Genomic DNA, 20,815 nt, shown 5'->3' with positions numbered 1-20,815 from the left:
ATATCACCATAATGGAACTTATAACACTATCTCAGGGCTGTGTGTCATGCATTCTTTAATGGATGAAAAGAACACTTCATGCTTATTTGGCAAATGTGGAAACAGAGACAAAGAATATAAAGAATATATTCAAAACATAAAATCATCTATAATGTTAAGAACTAATTGTGTACCATCTATATCTATATATATAATTCACTAAGTCCATGGCAAGCAAGACGCAAGCAAGACAGAGCCAAGACGCACGCAAGACAGAGCCCCGCCCACCAACAATACACTAAGCAGCCGACCATGGCATGCAAGACAGAGACCATGGGATACGCACGACAGAGCCACGCCCGCCAACTATAAGACCATGGGATACACATGACAGAGCCCTGCCCACCAACACTAAACCTCCTCCCGAGTCCACCCTCGCTCTCGAGGCACGCAGCGCCACACCAAACACCGCCTCAGTCGCTTTCGTCTCTGCTACAGTCCACATGCACCTCTGAGCCACGTTGACTTTTCATTGTTCTTTTCGGTTCCGGCTGCTTTTCTATATATAATCGACCACAGACGATCCCGCACATCAACTTTCATTCCCCGAAGAATTTCTTAGCAGTCTTACTCCCACTGGCATGCCTCCGCATAAACTCAAACTTAAAATTGATTCAGTCATCATGCTTCTCAGAAACCTCATGCCAGTAAGAAGTCACTAGACTGACTGTTACCAGCATTCACCGCAATGTACTGGAGTGTAAAACAATCGCAGCTGCTACCTCACAAACTGTCCATATTCCCTGGATTTCCCTGACCCCATCAGATTCAAATTTGCCTTTTATGTTTACACGCAGACAATTTCCTGTTAGATTGGCCTTTGCAATGACAATTAATAAGCCGCAGGGACAAACTTTCAAAAAGATATGACTGTATCTGCCAAAACCAGTTTTCAGTCACGGACAATTGTATGTTGCTCTCTCCAGAGTTCTATCTTTTCATTCACTCACAGTCGTATCCTCAAACCCACCCCATTTGGACAACTGTGTCTTTCAGGAAGTGTTCACCCATCAATAAATAATTATGCGGTGTATGTTACGCCACGGGTTGGCTAGTGCTATAATACTTTGACAGTTTTTTTAAACTGTCCTATTTCCTGTTTATTTTGATATGTGTGCCAGATATGGTGCTACTGTATATTAAAGTAATTGAGCTTTCACATTATTCACAACTCAGTGGCTAATAGTAGTAGAATCTTACAGATTTTCCATTCTAAACAGAGCAGTTGGGACTGTGAGTGAAATGGACAAAGAACAATTTCTAAAACACTATTGTGCCACTCCATTTTCATTTACAGGTAAACTAAACATATGCTGTTATGCTTATGTTTGTTAGAATTACTATTAATTGTAGCAAGTAATAAATGTAATCAGCCATCAGCAATCAGCACTATTGTGATAAGCGCCTTTGCAAACGTATGTGCTCGATTGTTTTTCTATTTTTAGATATAGATTTATCTACACATAATTTTATCTTGTTTTATAAAAGCATTTTACTTAATGTCAGACACTACATTAAATAATACAGCATTATTTTTTTAATCTGTAGAAGACAAACCCTTTTCAAGTGTAAATATCCCACCGAGTCAGAACAGTAGGTCTACTTTTATATTAGTAGTAAGCCAGAATGTTCCAAATATACTCTGTAAAAAGGTAGATATTGTAACTATCCTGTTTATTGCACTAATATTTTTCAAGAATGCATACTTGACTCATTCTTTGTGGTTGCTTTTGTGTCTGTGTGTTGTTAATTTTTTTATACCCATTTGTATGTGTTTGTCATCGTTATTACAGGATTACATTAGTATTTCATTTCTGATGTTTTCATTTTGTTTTAATGTGATATTAATTTTTATTTTTTGGATTTTTCATCATTCTGTCATGGCCACCATCATTTTTATTGTATAGGATGGCGCTTCCCAATTTTTGGCCCAAGGTGTCATTGCAGGTGGGTTGCAACCTCTGCTGTGATGATTGCACTCAATTTACCAAGGAGAAAGAACACTGACCCTCACACTCGATTCACCAAGAGGGACATTACCCTCCATTTGGGTCACAACCACACTAGCATGTGAAAAACTGGTATGTGGCACCACAAAGGTTGGGAAACACCGGTGTAGGACACAGTTCTTTACCAGACAATATGGTATAAAGTAAGCGAGAGTGGCACAGCTCTGCTATAAGAAAAGCTGGAGTACACAATGACGTGTGGAAATTTGACCACTTAAAAGAAATGCTTTTAAAAGACTAGTACTGAAACATCATAGAAAGAAAGGTTCAAGAGAAAGAAAATCTGTTGTTGACCGTTTCTTAATATGGTAAAGAAAGATAATCATAAATTCCATGTACCAGCTCTTCTAACATCCCTGACTTTACTCCCGACAACTCATAAATCTCTGCGACGCAAAAAAGCCATTTTTCCTTGGGACTTCCGGCCTGTTGCATCAACCACATTAATATTTGTAAATAATTGTTAAATAAGATAAAAAATATGCAACTGCCAAACCTTGAAGCTTCTGTCTATAGCCATGGTCTAATGTCTGACAGCTGTCCTTTGGAAACCATAAGTCAATGAATCAATTAAATGTGATGTTTCACTTTCTCATGCTAACCAAAATGTGAATGATCAACAGGAGTGTCATTGTTCCTATCTTCACTTAAGTGGACTAAAGACTTATTTAGATTTTCACCAGCATTAAAGGTGAAGCTCAGTACTTATTTTTACTGATGTTTGAGGGTTTTGCCCTTACACCCGTATGTGAGTGTGTGTGTACATGGAAGAATATGTCTGTTAGCTGAATAAGGTAATAAAAAATATCTCAGGGATACATCAATTAAATGTGATTTTTCAAATTTGGTTTCAAAAGTAAATTACTGAAATCATAATTATGTTTTCATTGGTATTTTAAAATGGTAAATAATTCTGTTCAGTAATTTATAGTTTTTTGGTATTTTATTGTCTGCATACTATAATATTACAGACAATATTGAAAAATAATATGTTGCTTTAAAATGATAAGAACTTAATACTACCAGAAGTGCCACAGCAAATGCAAATGATGGGCAGGAACACGCCAGAAGAGGAAGAGTAGATGTGGTAACCAAAAGGGATTAGGCAGAGAAGCGGTAAGGAACAAGCAAAAGATCAAAAATGTCACAGACGAGACACAAAAAAGAATAATAAAAGCCATTAAATCTTAAAAAAAAGAAGCAAAGTCACAAACAGAGCAAGTAAGGTCTAGACAATAAAACCTTCATGGATGTGCCTTTAGGCTTCCACTGCTACTAATGAGGATGAAAGACTTTGTACAAAGAAAGGAATCGCAGAATAGGACCCTGAGGAGAGCATAATGCAGTCTTAAATAGCAGTGACATGATCACATTACTTCTCCCACCCACATGACCACAGATGGGCATTTTTACCATTAGCAAGAAGATGGTGCTCATACATTTGTACCACAAAATGGCAGTGCCCAGACATAAAAACAGTCACAAAACAGCAGAATTTGTCAGATGATGCCACAATAACGCTACAGATAACTGACATACCTGATGATATGTAGCATTCCATACCTACAGCCACTATGGCCTAGCAGCTGTGGATTTCAGCTCAAGGTTTAAACCACCTCACCAAGTTAAAGCATGCCACTTAATGTACCATTACTCTCCTATTGTACTGTTCTAGAAGGGCAATTCTGGAAAAGGTTTACTGTATAAAATAAAGATTTTAATTCTGAGAACAGTTAGCATTTTACTTACATGTAGAAATCTTGCATACAGGATGAGCAATTCCTTGGATCTTCTGTAAAAAAGCAAATACATTATGCATAATGAAACCAATGATCTTCGTAAAAAATCCAATCAAATCATTGTTTTAAAATAAGAACTTTTTGCTGGATAAAGTGCACCTATACAGCACTTATATGACATTTGAAGCAGTTATTGTACAGGTCCCACATTTTATTACATATTGAATGTCGGATATTGCAGTTCTATGAAATATGCTGTACATTATGTACATGGTTAAGTATTGGCACATCTACGGCATATTAACACATGCCAGGCCAGCCAAGTGCCATGGGAGGGCATAGGGCCTTCAATCCACTGCCTGCTGGTAATGGCACAGTGAATAAATAAAAAGGGCAGCACTTGAGCACAAAAAAGAATGATGACTCACACTGTACTGCTAAGAAAAAGGCAGAGGGGTAAAAAAGAAACATGAAATGAAAAGTCCTAAACACAGAACAGGGAGATGTTAAAACTAGAAAGTCAAAATTTTTTGAAAGTAATGTCCAAAATGCTAATTAAAATCTTTATCAAAAGTTCCTTCCACAACAGTCCTAATTCACGAAAAACATTTCCCCACACTAATTAGCCTGAAGGCCTGTGTTGCTGTCGTTACACAGTGGGCACTTCTCCTCAATCCCAAACCATAGAGTGGGCTTCCGAGATTAAGGAACAGTGTCCTATGTAGCCCTTATCAGGAAGCTCAGTCGAGCCTGTAGTTCATTCCAGATGTCTGCCCAGCTGATGATTATAGTTGTGTATTCCATCTATCAAATCCATGCTACCTGCTACCCCTGGGGCACTGTCTTAATGAGATAGCGCTCGTGCTCCACCTGTGTACCATCCTCCACAACCATGGTCTTTCTCTGCTCCTTTGTGGCCTTACCCCATACCAGTGTAGGTTCTCCTCCACCCAACCCTACTCGGCTATCTTGCACTTTCACCATGATTTCTTTGTGTTGCAACCTGCTGATGGCAAGGCCAACCTCGGTTTGTGCCCTCCATTAATGTCCTGTGCTGACATTCACTTCTACCTTCCTTATCAGGTGGTCTCTGGATTGTCTCAGTTCTAGCACCAGACGAGTTTTCTCCTTTTATCGGAGGCTGACTGCATTGAGAGGCAGCTGCAAGGCATTCTTGCCAAAGAGACCTGTATTGAAGAAGCAATGGGGGAGGCCAAGACACTTCCAGATGGAACAGTTAGCTACAGGATCCATACTGCTGGCAACTATTGATGGTACTTCGCTTACTTTAAGTGGCCACATCACTTGCTGGTAGTGTGGGTATTGATAACACCACACCTTGTATTTCCCTGGAAGCCAACAACTGTCAGTCTTTGTAAGCCCTTCTTCATTCTGTTTCTGTGCAAACTTCCTGACCTGTTTGTCTGACAACTCTGATTGATAGGCTTCGAGATTTAGTTGACTTGATCTTCATCCTTGCCTATGCAGTCAGGTCATCAAGGCATCTGAGCAGCCTAGTTGTATGAAGGGCTGTCTGGAGGATACTTGTGATGTCGTCCGTGTAACTTTTCAGTGGAGGAAGCATGTCGCCAGATGGCAGTTTCATGCCTTTCACTACTTGTTGACCTCCAATGAGAATTATTTCCAATACAAACAGTTCACTCTATTATGCTTCTCTGTGGTTTTGTCTTACTTATTAGTTGCATGTTAAAAGGGGGGCTTGCAGTGTGTGTCACTTTGTGGGATTGGTTCCATCTCTTGACTTGCCTGTCTTTATGGTGAGCTCTCAGCATTATTAGGTCCTGCTATGGTTCTCTACTCGGCTTTGGGTGCCCAAAGTTGTGCAAATCCATTGAATGGCTCTCTTTTCACACTCAATCTTTCCTTGATGGATGTGCAACCCTGTGAGGGAAGTCACCATCTGCCACCTGCATGCACACTTACGGAGGGGTTTCTCACTGTCAATATCCATTCCATTCATTACCATTTGATCTGTCATTTGATTAGGCCCATCTTCCACCCTGCCTCTTGGAGGCCTTTGGTTTGTCTTCTCTTAATTTGCTTTATAGTCAGATAAGGCAGTTCTGCATTAGACACTCATGGGTAAGGTGACTGACCACCCACACCCATTGCAGTATCACTGCAATCCTCCGGTCTTTCCCGGGTGTCCTCCAGTCTTTCCTGGATGCCAACTGCCCTTTCCCAGTTGTCTCTGGTACTCCAGAATATTCAGTTTGTTGTACTGGTGGTGTTATTCCTGCTTGGCATTTGTCTGACACACCTCCACAACTGCCTGTTAGGTCAGCTGCAGGGTTGTCGGCTGGTGCCACTGTTCACTGATATTTTTCCCCCTATCAAGTACATTAAATTATTTATGTTTTTTTTCCAGTCTTACTTGTACTGATCTATTTAACTTTTTGTTAAAAATGTTTTTGCTTTGTGATTATGGGTTACTGTGTGTAGATTGACAGGCAAAAATGGAAAATCTAACCATTTCAGATTAAACCTTCAACACAATAAAGTGTGCAGAAAGTGAAGGGGTCTGAATTCTTTCTGAATCCACTACTGTATGTATGCTTCTGAATATTTCTGTATACCAAAAGAACAAGAACTGATCAACTGCATACATATAACATACTTTACCCCATATATTAAGTTATGTCTGCTTAGTGAAATTTTCATCTACATCTTTTTAACTGATTTATTTTAAAAATTGTTTTAAAACTATTAACATTTAAAGGCCTATAATGCAGGCCACCAGTAGGTGACAGTAATAAACTGTGACATGCACTACTTGTGGCTTATGCAGCACATTGTGTTGGGTCATTTATCACTTAAAAACCTGTGTTGCGCTAACAACCTAAATAAATTGAACACCATAACCTACTTGTAAAAGGAGTTGTTTAATGAAAAACTAAAATTTTATAAAACGCTGTAGTGCTGATAGAAAGCAAATTATATGTCATTTCAGCAATGAAAAGGAGCGGAGAAAACAGACATTCGATCTTAGCTCTGCTCAGTATCCTTATGCCCTGAAAAAGGCTTGAAATTATTTTTAGTCTTTTTATAGAGTGAAGAAAATTGCATTTCAGATATTAGTACTTTATATTGTGTTTTTTTACTGTAGGTGACAACTGTTTTTCAAAATATTTATCTCCCATAAGAACATGTAACATAATTCATTCTCAACTCTGTTTATTTCAATTCAGGATTGCAGAAAATTGAAGCCATTCACAGCAGCATCAAGCAGTAGGCAGCGCCCTGGTGTGGACAAGGCACCAGTCAACTGCAGGGCCCACTCACAAACATTCACTTTGGATACTTTGGAATCACCAGTTGACCTACCCAACATATCTTAGTGGGTAAAAACCTGGAGTGTACACAAAAAAAATCCATAGGAAGAACATATAAACTCCACATGGACAATGACTGAGTGTGGGATTTGACTCCAGGATGCTAGATCCATAAAGTATCACCTACCGCTGCACCACCATGCCTCCCATAGGTTTATGTGCTTGTGATATTTATACAAGTATTACGCTGGCTGCTTGATATTTCAATAATGAGTGAGCTAAATATTAGCCTTACCTTTAAGATCAAAGTATGATCCAAAAGTAAAGAAAACTGTCAATAATTAAAAATGGAGTTCAGGGTTTGCTTTCCTTGAATAATTAATAAGCAGGCTGTGATCTTCAAACCTGTCCTAGCAACATCCAGCAGAGAGCAAGAAGCAACTCTAAATGAAGCACTTATTTAGCTCATCACGCTCACACACACACACATGCCTTATACTCATTCACACTTGAAGAATTTTGAGTGACCTGTCAACATATGCTGCATATTGTTAAAACTTGGGGTGGAAAGAAAAATCCATAGAGACATGGGAAGAACATGGAGACTTGGCTTGGATTCAGGCCCAGATTTCTGAATCTTGGTCAGCAATGCTAAGCTGCGTATCACCCACAATTTAAAAATACGGCACTTAAATATTCACTGATCCAGCCTCAAACCTGTTTAATTCATTTCAGCATCAAAGGGTGCCAGACCTTATTTTGGGCAGGATAAGGCTCACTGCAGTTTTTAACCTTACATGGGCATACTCATATATACACCAGCACTTAGGCAGGATTAATTTGGAGTTGCCAGTTATCTTAAATGTATATTTATGTTTATTCACATGTCGGATGCTTTTAACCAAAGCCATTTACAAAAGAGGTCAAGATATTTGAGTAAACATCAGTCTGAGGACTGTTTTGGAACAAGTGTTATAAAATGAGATTACCAAATTGATCATCACAAATGAAAAGCTTAAAATAAATTCAAACTAGTTATGCTTCCTTAGATACAAGAACATATCAAAGTCGTTATCAACTTCTTCTGAAACATATTGAGGGAGACAGCAGTTCAATTGGAAATGGGCAGCTCATTCCACCAGCCTGGAGCTACAAATGAAAAGATTCTGGATTGAGATTTGATGCAACATAGAGGTGACATCACTAGACAATGTTCATCAGTAGACCTGAGTGGGTGAGAAGGAGCATAGGACCTCATGAGTGCCTCTCATATAACTAGGTGATGACCCACTGACTACTCTGTAGGCAGGCATCAAGGATTTGAATTTAATGTACTGATCATATGTCCACCTCACTTGGCTGAATACTAGACATACCAATGCATTTTGAATCATCTGCAGTGGCTTGATAACACATGAAAGCGTAGAGAGTTGCAGAAGTCCAAACATGACATGACCAAAGCCTGGACCAGAAGTTGAGTAGCATACTCTGTCATATTCTTTATGAACCTGCAGATGTTGAACAGAGTGAATCTGCAAGACCGAGAAAGAGTTGCAATGTGGTCAGTGAAAGATAGCGGGACAGTGAATGTGGGATGAAAAGTGGAATATCTGGATAAAACCCACCTAGATGAGTAGAACATGTACAGTTGTGCTTGAAAGTTTGTGAACCCTTTAGAATTTTCTATATTTCTGCATAAATATGACCTAAAACATCATCAGATTTTCACTCAAGTCCTCAAAGTAGATAAAGAGAAACCAGTTAAACAAATGAGACATAAATGTTATACTTGGTCATTTATTTATTAAGGAAAATGATCGAATATTACATATTTGTGAGTGGCAAATGTATGTGAACCTTTGCTTTCAGTATCTGGTGTGATCCCCCTTTGCAGCAATAACCGCAACTAAATGTTTCCGGTAACTTTTGATCAGTCCTGCACACCGGCTTGGAGGCATTTTAGCCCATTCCTCCGTACAGAACGGCTTCAACTCTGGGATGTTGGTGGGTTTCCTCACATTAACTGCTCGCTTCAGGTCCTTCCACAACATTTCGATTGGATTAATGTCAGGACTTTGACTTGGCCATTCCAAAACATTAACTTTATTCTTCTTTAACCATTCTTTGGTAGAACAACTTCTGTGCTTAGGGTCGTTGTCTTGCTGCATGACCCACCTTCTCTTGAGATTCAGTTCATGGACAGATGTCCTGACATTTTCCTTTAGAATTCTCTGCTATAATTCAGAATTCATTGTTCCATCAATGAAGGCAATCCGTCCTGGCCCAGATGCAGCAAAATAGGCCCAAACCATGATACTACCACCATCATGTTTCACAGATGGGATAAGGTTCTTGTGCTGGAATGCAGTGTTTTCCTTTCTCCAAACATAACGCTTTTCATTTAAACCAAAAATTTCTATTTTGGTCTCATCCGTCCACAAAACATTCTTCCAATAGCCTTCTGGTTTGTCCACGTGATCTTTAGCAAACTGCAGACAAGCAGCAATGTTTTTTTTGGAAAGCAGTGGCTTTCTCCTTGCAACCCTGCCTTGCACACCATTGTTGTTCAGTGTTCTCCTGATGGTGGACTCATGATCATGAACATGAACATTAGCCAATGTGAGAGAGGTCTTCAGTTGCTTAGAAGTTACCCTGAGGTCCTTTGTGACCTCGCCGACTATTATACGCCTTGCTCTTGGAGTGATCTTTGTTGGTCGACCACTCCTGGAAAGGGTAACAATGGTCTTGAATTTCCTCCATTTGTACACAATCTATCTGACTGTTGATTGGTGGAGTCCAAACTCTTTAGAGATGGTTTTGTAACCTTTTCCAGCCTGACGAACATCAACAACTCTTTTTCTGAGGTCCTCAGAAATCTCCTTTGTTCGTGCCATGATACACTTCCACAAACATGTTTTCTGAAGAGCAGACTTTGATAGATCCCTGTTCTTTAAATAACACAGGGTGCCAACTCACACCTGATTGTCATCCCATTGATTGGAAACACCTGACTCTAATGTCACCTTCAAACTAACTGCTAATCCTAGAGGTTCACATACTTTTGCCATCTTCTTCCATATTTTTCTGTCCTCTGCATCTTGCTCTGTTACATCCATCACCTGCATGTCCTCTCTCACCACATCCATAAACCTTCGCTTAGGCCTTCCTCTTTTCCTCTTACCTGGCAGCTCTATCCTTAGTATCCTTCTCCCAATATACCCAGCATCTCTCCTCTGCACATGTCCAAGCCAACGCAATCTCGTCTCTCTGACTTTGTCTCCCAACCGCCCAACTTGAGCTGACATATTATTCAGATATTTCAAAATGCTATTTCATAATCAACTTAACGAGTACCCCAGGAGGAAGCATTGAAATACCTGATAACAGAGGGCAGAAAAGACCCCAGGGGCCTTCCTTAGCACACTGTGGTGGAATGAGCCTGTAGCTAGAAGAACTCCAAGAGAGTGCCTCCTGGAAGGGATCCAATGTTACCCTCATCCTCTTTTTTACAACAGCTTCCAGTGTGGCCAGGGTTCACCTTGTGATGAAGCAGGTTTCCCTGATAAGCTGATTCAGGCATTGTGCTATTTCTGAGCTCAGGTTGCTTCCCCAGGAGACTGCAGCGCAGAACAACATGCTGGCTACTATGGTTGCTGCACACGTCAAAAGACCAGAGTCTCCTTTGCAAGTGCAGTCTGCTCTGGCCCTTCTTGTACAGTGCCACTGTGTTGTCAGACCAGTCCAGTTTGTTGATTATATGGATCCCCAGGTACTTGTTGTTTTACACCACTTCCATGTCCTTCTCCTGGATGGTGGCTGGTCTCAGAGGCTCCTTGGCACACCTAACGTCCACCACCAGATCTGTTGTCTTGCTGATGTTGAGTTGCAAGTTCTCCCTGCACCACAAGACAAAGTCTTCCACAACCTTCCTGTACTCTGACTTGTCTCCATTATTAATGCAGCCTATGATGGATGAGTCATCTGAAAATTTCTGTAGATAGCAAGCACTGGCATTGCACTGGAAGTCTGTTGTGTAGAGGGTAAATAGAACGGGTGTCAGGGCAGTGGTATTACACACCAGCATGTCTGACACACAGTCCCTCGGCCGCACAATCTGCTGTCTGTTGATCAGGCACTCCATGATCCAGGAGATTGTCGGCTTTGTCCAGACTATTGCCCAAGTGTGTTTACAAGCACACTCATAATCAGGTTAAGGTGAATAGCACAGTTAAGGCAGAAACTTGGCTTCTTAATGACCTGCGTTTACATGTATAAGTAATCTTCTGGAGTGCTCCTTTAGTAAAATGCTCCAATGTCATTAAACTGCGCAAAAATTTGTTAAATGTCATCATCAACCACTGTGAATTAAAAATAAGCATGATGCCTGTGATAATTTAATTGTGTTTTATAAATATGCTTAGTCAAACTGACATTTTATTTATACGTTTCTGTTTCTGGATAGCACGCAGCAAACTCTTTTGCACTTGACTATGCGACTGAGCCCTGCAAAGGACCCAATACGTGTGCACCCAGTGCTGCTGGAATAATAACAGTGCAGATGATTTTACTTCAATAAGATACGTATTGCATTAGGTTACTCATTATTTTAAAAAGTAATCAGCCTACTTAAAGCGCACAGATTATATTAAATGTGTTATCATGCTGCTAGGTTCAGTCCTGTACGTTTAGCTCAACAACATAAATTTAGCGATTTCTGAAATACTGAGACAGATTATTTCAGACAGGAAAAGGAATAATGAAGTCACCTGAACATTTGCCTCTGAAAATGTCTTTTGTGGAAGCTTCTACCCAAGGCTGCGGAACGCGTGTGCGAAACAAACATGTGCCAACTGAGAGAGTGCAGCAGAGATGCACAGACTACAAAATCCTCAATAGTAGCCTGGTTATGGGTTTACTTGGCAACATAATCTGGCCATGCATGGAGAAATCTACCTCTGTTAACCAGGTTTCTCAAAGGCCAATAACCCAGTTTCTCTAACCAGTTTACATGGCATTTTACAAATCGGGTTTGTGTGCATAACCCCATTCTAAATGCTCTGTTTTTTATCAGGCTGCTTTTAAGTGTTGTGACGTGACTGATATCAATTTGAAAGGACCATCCAATTTCTTATTTACTTTGCCATGTCTGGTTATGTTGAGAAGCTCATTTTTCTTATCATGTATGAGGTCTTTAGAGTCAAAAGCAGAGAAATGGTGCAAATCAACAAACACTGAGAGTCGTTCCTTTTCTGTGATGGAAGTCATTCCATGATTTTGGCTTCCATGTTGCCATGAGCCTGGCAAGATTAAGGTTTAAGCAGCTCAATATAATGGTAAGGATTAAAACAAACAAAAAATCCCACTGGACTTTTTCAACAATTGTAACAGATTATAATAGATACTGCAATATCATACACTTTAAAGGTGTGCAATCTTTGCTAACCTCTTCTATTCTCAGTTTCATTTTCTGGTTTTCTGTGGTAATATCTTGCACCACTGCCATCTGCAACCACCTTTGATGTTGTAAGGAATGTGGACATCCCAACTTTTGATGAAAACAACTGCCTTTAATCTTCTAGGACAGTGCATCAAAACAATAATGATCTACTTAAGAGCATTTATGTTTGGTAAAATATCCAGTGAGGTCTGATGGGCTTTTAGCCTGAAGGTTTATCTTCTCCAGCATCTCACTTGAATTTTTATTTTCTTCTCCTTCTTGGCCATCCAACCATAGCATTGGATTTACTGTCATAAGCACTTGGTAGTAATTTAATTTATGCTTAAGGACTGTTACCATTTCTTTTAGTTGTTTATCTGTATACTATAAGTTACTATTTTTATCAGTTTTATTTATTCTTTCTGCTGTTTATATTGTTGAATCTGAGACAAACTTGACAACAGCATCAAAGAAAAGCTGGGGCGCCAACTGAATGTACAGGACAAAAATAGATTTAAACAAAAGAAATCTGCGTTTGAGGGCATAAAAACTGAAATACAGGCACTTGCCTTGAAAACACAGCCTGTAAATGGCACTCTTTATTAGGATGGTCAGGTTTTGGGGAGCTCTGTACTGGTCATTGCTCAAGTCCAAGAAATGACGCCACCTTTGGGTGACATTCACCTTTTATACTGTTTAGACCAGAAGGGACGGGGGCTTCTTTGTCTTAATTGCCCTCATTGGGCTTTTTTCTAGCACTATGACAGAAACAAAAGGAGAAAAAACTGTTAGCAACAGCGCCTCCTTTCACCCCGGTGGGGTATTGCATACTTCAGATGAGCCTGGAATGTGATTTTTGTAATTTGACTTTGTAATTTTTTCTTAAACTTCTCGTAAAGCATTTTGAGATACACTTTTGTATAAAAAATTGCTACATAAATAATATCTATTGAACAAAGGAAAATAATAAATGTTAGGGTTCCAGAGACACACTACTGTACCAAACATAAAATACATTTTACAGATTTCCAAAACAAATTGTCTCACACTGTTCTTCTGGGAGGCAGACAATAGGATATCTGAATAACTGTACCAGCTAGCATGATGGTCCACAATTGCTACCGTATATGTATCTTTCTCTGTATAGTGAAATGACCTTAGAAGTTCTAAGTAAAACCAATTGTCTTCCAGCATTTTGCACAATTATTAAATGTTCCAAGTTTCGTCCAGGCTAAGAGATTTGCTTTTGAGTTCTGCCCACAAATTCACCGCCAGACTAATGAACAGATGTCACTCCTAAAGTGATCAGACTGTGTTCAGGGATGCCTGTAACATGTAAATCTGTTGAAAACTCACAGTGAAAATGTTGACCCTGTCACAGTACATTTCCTAACTAGAATACCAAGAATATTTGTTTGAAAGGTAAAAGCCACTGACATCTGCATTTTCATTTTGTTTATTTTCTTAACCATAGAAAGATCAGATTTCATGGTATATGGAACAAAGTGCTTAATCGACAGTGCATACAATCTGATTACTTCGTTTCCCCAAAAGGGGAACTGAAATTCAATGGGAATTCCAGGGTTTACAATGCTACAGTTAAACTTTCTAACAGTTGCCAACAACAGACATCATTATGTTAATGTCTTCCTTTTTTAAGAGCCACACTGTATTGGATTTTTGGTCCAATTGGTCTTTGACGTCCTTCCTAGCCCATCCAATCTGCATTGCTGGGACTTGATCGATACACTGGCATGCTCCCTGTGTGGAAGAAAGGGGACCCTGGAGCATATCTTGAGTTGTTGCCCGAAGGCTATGGGAGAAGGCCGATATCGCTAGCAGCACGACCTGGTGCTTATGACAATTACGGAAAGCATTGGTAGTGCCATCAGCAGCTGCCAGAAGATAAAGCCCTTAAAGCAGTCCATCCGGTTTGTTAGTGCTAGAGAGAAAACAAGAGAAGCACAGGACTGGCAGCGGACAGTAGATTTGTGCAGGCATCTCAAGTTTCTGGGACATAGCACCAAGACTACCCTTAGTCTAGATCAGTGGTTCCCAAAGTTGACTGGGCTCCGACCCACCTAACAAAAACTGCCAAATTCGGGACCCATCTCTTAGCCGTCTTAAAAAGGGGGCATAAAATATTGGTAACGCTCAGATTCCCTAGTAGCGAGTCGCGGAACTACTTAATGGTGTCTTATTTGTTCGGGCTGTTTATTTTGTTTAAAGTATTTTTTTCATTTGACATTAATTTGTTATCATCACAGACAACATATATTGTACTTTAGCTCACAAACAGTCACTATGGAAATTTAAGCGTCACCAATATGAATGAAGGACTTTTCAAATAAGAAAAAAAACAACTTTAAGTTACAATTTTTTATTACTTAAATACCTACAAGGACTGTTATTTCAATGAGAAGGGTGTATTTGTTTCCTATTTTTTGTCATTACAGCTTTAGCATCAACTTCAATTTTAGTTACTTTTAATCGCAGTGAGTTTGATACGTCCAATTTATTTCGGTATTTAGTTTTAATGCTGATCATAGCCGAAAATCCGGCCTCACATAGATATGAGGTACTGAAGGGGAGGAGGACTTTTATAGCTTCATCAAACAGGCAAGGATAGTTCCCAGCAACTGAGAGCCAGAATTTCGTTAACTGCTTGCGATTGAAACTATTTTTCAGTGACGTATCTTCTGATAAATCAATGAGTTCTTCACTTGCTTTTGTTGACATACTACTTGGTAGGCGGTCTTGAAATGGGTTACAAATCCAATTCAACGAGTCGAGCTTTTTCATCTCTTCCCCAAAATAGGCATCAAAGTTATTTTTTAACAATGATAAATGAGTGGAAATTGCAGAGAGTATGTTCGTCTTTGGCTGCAGTTGGTTTTCCATAATAAAAGTTTCAAGAGTTTCAAAACAATCATACTTGCCATCCTCAATACAACTTTTCCACAACATAAGCTTTTTCATAAACGCTCGAATTCTATCGTGAACTGCAAAAATGTCTGATTCGTTTGAACCTTGCAAATACAAATTGAGTTCGTTTAATTTCGAAAAAATATCCGCCAAGTATGTGAGCTTGAGAATGAATTCTTTGTCCAGTAGAGATTCAATATATTCAGTTTTTCCTTCCAAGTAAATTGTAACTTCATTGCGTAATTCCACTAATCGTGTCAGTACTTTCCCCCTGGATAACCAACGTACCTCCGTATGCAGAAGAAGAGATGTATGAAGACTACCCATTTCTTCACACAGCTTTTGAAATAAACGTGCTTGTAAGGGTTTTGTTTTAATGTAATTTACAATTTTCACAGCTGTATTTAGTACTGTTTTGAAATCAGTAGGTAATGCTTTTGAAACCAGTGCTTCTCTGTGAAGGCTACAGTGTGTCCACAAAGCACAGGGGCTTTGTTTAAGAACTCTTGTAACGACACTGCTATTTTTCCCGCACATAGCCCGCGCACCGTCAGTGCATATACCGAAACAGTTCTTCCACTGTAAACCTTTCTCTTTTATATAGGAATCAATTGCATTGAAAATTTCCTCGGCCGTTCCACGACTAATTGGCTTGCAGAACAAGATATCTTCATGCACGTCGTTTTGCCATATATAACGCACAAAAACAAGTAGTTGAGATAGGCCTTGCACGTCAGTAGACTCATCTAGTTGTAGCGTATAATATTTACTACAAACTACCCTCCGGATTAATTCGTCCTCTGCCCATTCAGCCATTTCGTCGATTCGTCGTGCAACAGTATTATTGGACAGTGGCATGCGCTCGATTTCCTTTACTTCTTTTTCCCCAAACATCGCTCCAACAGCATCTTTAATCGATGGTAACACTAAATCTTCGCCAATGGTATGAGGCTTTCCTGCTCTGGCGATCCTTAAGCTAATGAGGTACGAGGCATATACTATGAGGGGCCAAACAGGCCAAAAATCATATATTTTTGTACGTAAAGTATTGGTTTACGCATGAACATTATTGGTTTATGGATGATTACTATCGGTTTGCGTGCATACTTAATTGGTTTGCGTGCGAACAATACTGGTTTCATTCATATGAACCATATTGGTTCGTGTCCGTATATTATCGGTTTGTGCGTGAACTATATCCGTTTGTATATGCATAGCACTGGTTTGCATATGAACTATATTGAATTGAACTTTATTACTGGTTCACGTGCGTTTGCTATCGGTTTGTGAGGGAATTGCATTGGTTTGCGTGCGTATGCAATCGGTTTGCGTATCAACTATATTGGTTTGTGTTCGTATACTACTGGTTTGCTTACGTATAGCACTGGTTTTTCATATGCACTATACTGGTTTCATGTGGGTAATATATCGGTTTCGCATATGAACGCTATTGGTTTTGTGTATGCACTACATTGAGTCCTTGTCAGTCTTCTACCGGTTTTATGTGTGCGTACTATGCCGGCTTTGTGAAAGTAACATGCTGGATTTATGTGTGCAGTATATCGGTTTTGCGTATGAAACATACTGGTTTGCGAACGCACACTATCGGAATGTTGTGTATGAACTATATCGGTTCTGCGTGCGAACTATATCGGTTGTTCACGTGATATTCAGTGGAAATGGGCGGGGCAAGAAACAGGAACTCAGGGGCCGGTAGTGTCATGGAGCGTGGAGAAGCTGACAGGAGACGGATCTGGGTTTACTTTAAACAGCGCCGTATTTTTTTCCACACGATAGGTTTGGGAAAGGACTTGGTGGTAATTATTACTATTTAATAGAATCTGCCATTGAGTGTGTAATGAACACAAAGCTGAAGTTAAGTACGTATTTGGTCGTCTTTTTATTCACTTCCAGCTACATGCTCGCTTGCAACCCGCGACTGTACTTTTTCACACAGCTTTTGCAAACTAGTTACTTATTCTAAAGGCAAAATATCCTACATTTACGACTGACGCCTTTATCCAGTATAACATTTAGTTACTACTGGTTACATTTCTGATGCCCAGCGATCCCGCACCGTGCCGCCTAGACAGGTGAAGTGACATGCTCATGGTCACACAGTGTCACTATCAGGACTTGAACCAACAAATGTAGGGTTTAGAGGACAAAGCCCTAACCACAATGCCCCACTGCTTACACATCTGCAACGTGCATATTATTTGACATGATATGATCGTGTCCATTCTTTGAAAAGCTAAATGTTCCATATTTAGGACCAGTATATGTGAGTTACATCATATTGGGCCACCTTACCTTTCACAGTTTTGTGACAAGGCATATGCGTTTTTTAAGATGCAGCCGATTTTTGCCCTGCCAGGTACGAGTACCTGCGTATTTCCACTCCAATATCTGATAAATAGGATTTACTGTGCTATCATGGGCACTGTAAAGTGTTAAATCACGTTCAGCCACCTTCATTTTCACAGTTTTGTGACAAGACAGATTCCTTTGTTAAATTAAAGTTGTGTTTAACATTTTTGACCTGTGCAGAACCAAAATGTGGAATATTTATTTTTTCAAATAATTGATCAGTTTGTAATGATTCTGATTAATGTGCATGCTGTAGAATATTTTGCCATGCTGTTAGAATAAGAAGCTGGTGTGAAAAGCTGTATGAATAAGTAGCTGACTGCAAGCATATACTGGATGTAGCTAGGATTGAATAAAAAGCCAGCAGAATGTGCACCTCATGTCAGCCCCGTGAATATTTCTGAATTACAGAAAAATACTGTTAAAAATAATAACCACCAAGCCCTTTCAGAAACAAACAATGACATGCAAAAGTATTCAATCACTTTAAAAGTCATCCTAATTTTCTGTATGACAAAAGATTTTTCCACGTTTATTTATTCATTCTTTTTAATGTGAACTCTTGTGCTGTAACAATACATTTCTAAATAAACCATTTTCTGTAGATATTTAACTGAAGAAGAAAAACTCCAAAGTTGATGTTTGCATTAAGTATTCAAGCCCAACACATTCATACTTTGTCAAGAACCCTTTTGCTGCCGTAAAAGCCTTCGTTCTTTTGTAAGTAGGCCCCAGTTCTGCACACTGCTCAGGAGTGATTCTGCCCCTTTCTTCTTGGCAGGATTTCTAGAGACCCTCTATGTCGGTGAGATGGCACCTCTGAACAGCAGTTTTCAAACAGTGCCACAGATTCTCAACAGGGTTAAGCTTAGGGCTTTGACTTGGCCACTCCAAAACATTCACCTTTCTGTTTTTGAGCTATCCCAGTGTCACATTGGCCTAATGCTTAAGGTCATTATCATGTTGAAAGATGAATCTTCTCCTGAGCTTTCATAGCAGACTGGAACAAGTTCTCTTGCAAAATTGTGCAGTATATGTGTCCATCCATTGTCCCTTCAACTCTGACAAGATTCTCAGACCCAGCACATGAAAAACATCCCCATAGCATGAGACTGCCACCACCATATTCCACTGTAGGAATGTTGTTTCTTGAGGCCTGGGCAATGTTAGTGTTACACTTCACATACCTCTTAAGTCTGTCCAAAAACTTCTGTTTTGGTCTCATATGACCATAAAACCTTCTCCCACATTTTAACTGGGTCTTTCTCATGCTTTGTGGCAAACGCCATACATTGTTTTATGTGGACCTTCTTAAGGAATGGCTTCTTTCATGCTACCCTCCCATAGAAGCCTGTTTTATGGAGAACTCTTGAAATTGTGGACCCCAGCACCTTTACTCCAGCTAAAGATCATCGCAGACGTCTGAGAGTGACAGTTGGATTTCTAGTCGCCTCTCTCACCAGTTGATGTCTCACTCTGATGTTGAGTTTTGAGGGACAGAGTCTGTGTACTTTGATGAACCTTCCACTTTCTGGTGATGAATGCAACAGTGCGCAATGGGACATTCAAACTCTTTTGATATTTTTATAGCCATTTCCAGTCTTGTGCATTTCAATAACTTTGTTTCTCACATCAGTAGAATGTTCCTTTGTTTTCATTTTTGCAGTGACTGTCCACCAAAGATTACGGCCCTTACAAAGGGGGCTGTTTATATCCAGAGAGACAGAAAGGACTCACAAGTAGCACCTCATCATGTTTAATTATGACTGTTAAACGACTGTCACCTTTGTAATTAATTTGTCATTGGTGTAATGATGGAGCTTCCAAAGCACAGAGGTTTAAATACCTTTGCAAACATTAACTTTGGAGTTTTTCTTCTTCAGTTAAACGTCTACAGAAAATGGTTTATTTTGTCTTTGGAAAAGTTTTGTCACAGCATAAGAAAAATACTGAATGAATAAATGTGTATAAATCTTTTGTCTTGCAGAAAATTATGACTTTCAAGGGGATTGAATACTTTTGTATGCCACTTAATGTTTGTGAAAGGGCTTGGTGATGATTAACGTTTAACATCTGAAATGATCACGGGACTTATATTAGGTACACATTCAGGTGGCTTTTTATTCACTCCTAGCTACACATATGCTTGTAGTCAGCTACTTATTCACAAACCAGCTTCTTCTTCAATGTTAAGTGCATGGCAAAATATTATACAGCGTGTACATTAATCTGCAAACTGATACATTATTTGAAAGAATAAATATCCCAGATTTAGGACTTGAACGGGTTGAAAATGTTACACTCAACTTTAACAAAGGAATCTGTCCTGGACAAGATTATATTATGTCAAATAATATACTTGCAGATGTGCAAGCATTGGGGCATTGTGGTAAGGGCTTTGCCCTCTAAATCCTACATTTCTCGGTTAAAGTCCTGATAGTGACACTGTGTGACCATGAGCATGTCACTTCACCTGAATAGGCGGCACGGTGCGGGATCGCTGGGCATAAGAAATGTAACCAGTAGTAACTAAATGTTATACTGGATAAAGGCGTCAGTCGTAAATGTAGAATATTTTGCCTTTAGAATAAGTAACTAGCTTGCAAAAGCTGTGTGAAAAAGTACAGTCGCGGGTTGCAAGCGAGCATGTAGCTGGAAGCGAATAAAAAGACGACCAAATACGTACTTAACTTCAGCCTTGTGTTCATTACACACTCAATGGCAGATTCTATTAAATAGTAATAATTACCACCAAGTCCTTTCCCAAACCTATTGTGTGGAAAAAAATACGGCGCTGTTTAAAGTAAGCCCAGATCTGTCTCCTGTCAGCTTCTCTACACGCTCCATGACACTACCGGCCCCTGAGTTCCTGTTTCTTGCCCCGCCCATTTTCACTGAAGATCACGTGAACAACCAATATAGTTCGTACGCAGAACCGATATAGTTCATACACAGAGTTGCAATCGTGTTCGTTCACAAACCAGTATGTTTCATACGAGAAAC

At 39.6% G+C, this 20,815-nt stretch overlaps 1 protein-coding gene across 1 annotated transcript in view; it reads right to left on the bottom strand.

Annotated features, from left to right (window-relative positions):
* The window catches only part of pcsk5b (proprotein convertase subtilisin/kexin type 5b), a 522,800-nt gene that overhangs the window by 58,852 nt on the left and 443,133 nt on the right, over positions 1-20,815 (bottom strand). Inside the window, exon 25 of the mRNA XM_028802364.2 lies at positions 3,798-3,840. Coding sequence (XP_028658197.2) covers positions 3,798-3,840 — 43 coding nt within the window. The remainder of the gene's footprint in view (positions 1-3,797; positions 3,841-20,815) is intronic.

Source organism: Erpetoichthys calabaricus, chromosome 5 (assembly GCF_900747795.2).
Source record: "Erpetoichthys calabaricus chromosome 5, fErpCal1.3, whole genome shotgun sequence".
Lineage (NCBI taxonomy): Eukaryota > Metazoa > Chordata > Cladistia > Polypteriformes > Polypteridae > Erpetoichthys > Erpetoichthys calabaricus.
Note: the sequence above shows the minus strand (reverse complement) of the source record. Positions and strands in the feature narration are given on the sequence as shown.